General features: G+C 29.5%; 1 protein-coding gene across 1 annotated transcript; it reads right to left on the bottom strand.

Annotated features, from left to right (window-relative positions):
* Positions 1–1,116: 1,116 nt before the first annotated feature.
* Positions 1,117–3,193, bottom strand: LOC106875111 (chemotactile receptor for terpenes 1). The gene has a single exon (XM_014923094.3). The coding sequence runs from the start codon at positions 2,947–2,949 to the stop codon at positions 1,588–1,590; it is 1,362 nt and encodes a 453-aa protein (XP_014778580.2). The 5' UTR covers positions 2,950–3,193; the 3' UTR covers positions 1,117–1,587.
* Between the last annotated feature and the right edge of the window lie 1,035 nt (positions 3,194–4,228).

Raw genomic sequence — 4,228 nt, 5'->3', positions numbered from 1 at the left:
TCAAATTAAGTGCAGTTCGTTTTCTTTTTCAACATAAATATCTAGCAGTTCATCATTGTTGCCTTTTGTAGGGCTGTTGAGTACGAGTTGGCAGGTTTTGATTTCCAATTGCAGCACTTCATTCTAGCAATCGCTTCGCAGTTAACTTGGTAGTGTTATTGTGAGGCTCGTTTTATATTTAGAATGTAGTTTGGTTAAAAACCCTATAGTGTTCTGAAACGCAGTGTTCGTATTTAGACAGAACAAAGTTCAAACGTTTCCAGTTTATTTTAGATGATATGATTATATTTCGTATATTTGTAAAACGTTAAGTATATATTTCTAAGTATTAAGAGATTTTGCCATCATGGAAGATGTGTAAATGTCGTCATGCATTGAAAAGATGGCTATTGATATTATTGGCAATAATTTAGTTGTAAGATATCTCTCCTGGGTGTCTTTAAATGGTGTTCATTTTTTGGAAATTTTAGAAATTGTGTATAGACTCAAACGATCTCTAGGCGAAGAAACCGACCTGTCATATATTAGACGAATTAGTCAATTAATATGCCATAAAAAAACAACACTCTTAGATTAAAAAATTGAATTAGTATATCACACGAATCTTTTTTTTATGACGTACGCCTTTTACCAGGAGAGAAGCCTTGAAGCCAAAAAAGAAAAAATACTAAAACTCAATGTGAGACATCTATCAAGCACAAGTGATATGTCTGAATCCAAATAGTATCCCTGGTTTATTGCTGGCTTATACAACGACTAATTACTCTAAAGAAAGAGACATTTTTACAGTACGTATAAATATAAATCCCACGCCAGTTTGCAACGTATGGCTGATGCGGGATTTATCGTAAATTATTTGCAACTTAAATGGCAAATTAATCGCAAATATACATAAGTTCGTTTGAAACAAAATAATTTTTAAACGCATAGTAAATTTTTAAAATTAAATGAAAAATTTACACAGTAGTCAGCCGATAGTTAGTGAAATAAGTTCAATACTTAGTGGGTCTATATATATATATATATATATATATATATATATATATATATATATATATATATATATATATATATATATATATATATATATATATATGTGTGTGTGTGTGTGAAGAAATAAAATTATAAATAATAAAATATTTTTATTATAATCAAACACGTTAGATTTCTAGCACATCACCAGAACAGAATTTGTGATAGCAATCGAACTTATGTACGTTCAGTTTGTTGAATTTTGGTTTGCCTTATATATAGTTTCAGTTTATTTCTGTTCAATTATTTCGTTTTTCATTATGTGAATTGTATGTTTTCTCTAATATGCTGAGACGTGTTTTCAGCCTGTAGTACAAAATTCTGGCATCCAAGAATATAATTTCAAAATTTCTTTAGAAGAGCGAAAAAGAACGGACGCTGACATTTGGTATGTCCTTTAAATATATTCGATGATGTTAAAATCGTCAACCATTCTTATCCATAGAGTTGTACCACATTCCGCCTATATTTTTAATGCAAGTTTATATTTCAGTTTATTACGTGTAACGTGTAGTAAAGTTGTAATAAAATATACTGGAATTTCTTTATCACTTGTTAGATAGAGTTTGCTGAAACAATAATGATATAGAGTAGAAGGAATAACACAGTTGCTGACAAAAATAATTTGTCTAGCATCTGATATTTTATTCGACATTTCCTAAAGCGCCTTTTAGATTTTGTCTCGATAATTGGTTCATCTGCGTTTCCTATGATCCCGATTTTAGTTTTCGATCTGTTTGTTTCTTGACCCTTTTCTGAAATTGTGCTGGCGCTAGACTCGTGGGCATACAGTTTACATACAATTACAGAGCTGATAGAAGAAAGTCCGCTTACAAGTGTCAGAATTAAGAGATATATTAAATATATAGAAGGTTCACGAGAATTGTTACCCAGTTTTTTCTCAGTTTCAGAAAGAAAAACAATATTTGCGAGAAAAACAGTAATTGCAATAGAAACTTTCTCTCCAGAAGAAGCCGGCAACACATACACAGATAAAATCAATAATGTTAACATAATTGGAGGTATAATTTTTGTTACTGTTACACTAGAAGTTTTTCTTTTGCTGTACACAATAACACCAGCTGTTATGATCTCCTCTTTTTCAACCTCTCTGTATTCATATCTATAATCCCATTGATTCGATATAGGTTTATAAGTTACTCTGTACATAAAATCATGTAACATTACCTCCAGGTTCATCTGGTGTTCAAAACAAACAGATATATCACATTCGTGCTCATCAAAAGGATATTTATTAACGTTAACCTTGCAGTAAGTATGGAAAATTTGGTCTATATGTAAGTGAACACTTCCATCACTCTTTATTGTGACTCCCCAATTTCCGTCAAATGTGAATTTGCCTGTAACGCTGTTACATATTTGTACGTTAGGATACCACACTTTTTGTAATTCAACTTTTACATAGCTTATATTAGTATTTTCACTATTCCACATAAGATTAACATCATACCACGATAATCCAAGAAGGAGATTACTTGTCATTATACCTTTCGTAATATCAAATTCAATAATGTTCTTTATTTCAAGCGATATATTTACGTATACTTCGTCTTCGTCGCGGGTAACGGGTCTTTCAGATTTCACATAGTTTTTAAACAAATCATTTACAAAGGACTTCTTCGTTGATTTTAGGGAAACCGTGCTTCCGATTAGCATTAAATATATGACAAAAATTAATATCATAATGTAAATAAAAAGAGAAAATATCGCTCGCGTTACTTTTACAGAAGTCTGTGGCTTGAAATATATACTGAGCTTTTGTAAAAGATTCAATATGCACGAAATATACGAGGAAACCTCAACAAATACTTCAAAGTAATTGCCAATTGTCAGTATAATTCTAGCAAACTTAACGTATATATTTATATATGTGTGTGTGTGTGAGAGTTTGTGCATGTATGATGTACGTATTTTATGTTTATGAGTGTAATATGTTTTTTTAAATAGACATATGCAACAACATCTAAAATTTAAGCGATTGGAAATACCTTGTTTTTTATATAATAGTCACTGATCCATACGATATTTCGTGATATACAAATAAAAAGTGCTGCAGAAACACAGCAGACTATATCATGAATATCACCGGTTATCAGCTGTGTTCAGTTCATAATAGCAATGTAGGAATATACGCGTGAGTTCAACCTTATGTATGCTGTCTATTTACTCACTTAATTATGGCTGACTATTGCTGAAAGAAAGGAACAGAGAAAAATGGAGGGTAGAGTTCTACCCTCCATTTTTCTCTGTTCCTTTCTTTCTCTTCATTTACATATATATAATATATATATATATATATATATATATATATATATATATATATATATATATATATATATATATATATAACTAAGTGTATCATTGTTTTAGTGGTATAAGCGCTCCCATATCAACCTCTAAATGCATTTGATTTAGTATTGTTTACGGGAAACACTTAATGATGTAGACAATTGCACTAATTCGATATTAATAATTACTACAACGAGTATATTCATTCATACTATTTCGTTATAATTGACAAATAATATATCGTTTAGTAGATCTTCAGTTACATTTCCCATTAGAGTAAGTGTCGTGGAAAATGGTGAACTACTCAGATCATATTGTTATCAAAATGCAGTGTTTCTATGCCAAGTGAATCAATGAACCTACGTAAATTAAAACTGTCAATATGTATTGACACGACCAAACGTCTGTCAAAGGTGCCCTAGAGGTTTGTGATTTCTACAAGTTTAGGGAAATGTAACTGAAGAAGCAGCCCGAGAACGTTACATTGTGTTAAGCAAATGTGAAATTAGAGGGTAATTAATGATATATATATATATATATATATATATATATATATATATATATATATATATATATATATGTATGTATGTATATATATGGGGTATATATATATATATATATATATATATATATATATATATGGGGTGTGTGTATACATATATATGCATATGTATATATATATATATATATATATATATATATATATATATATATATATATATATATATATATATATATACATCCCTATGTGTGTGTGTAAATGAGTAACTGTTATTTATATATATTTTAATCACCTGTCTAGTAATATGCCCTTCGTAAATATTATGAACTTTATGCTTAATATAATTTACATGTCTGAATACCTCCAGAGCAGATTTCTTCACTC

This window comes from Octopus bimaculoides, chromosome 15, assembly GCF_046866305.1.
Source record: "Octopus bimaculoides isolate indiv1 chromosome 15, ASM4686630v1, whole genome shotgun sequence".
Lineage (NCBI taxonomy): Eukaryota > Metazoa > Mollusca > Cephalopoda > Octopoda > Octopodidae > Octopus > Octopus bimaculoides.
The sequence above is the reverse complement of the archived record's forward strand: the minus strand, read 5'-3'. Positions and strand labels throughout refer to the sequence as shown.

What these genes read in the sequence shown, in the direction of transcription:
- LOC106875111 (XM_014923094.3), bottom strand. Translation starts at nt 2,949, where the DNA reads ATGCACAAACTCTCACACACACACACATATATAAATATATACGTTAAG.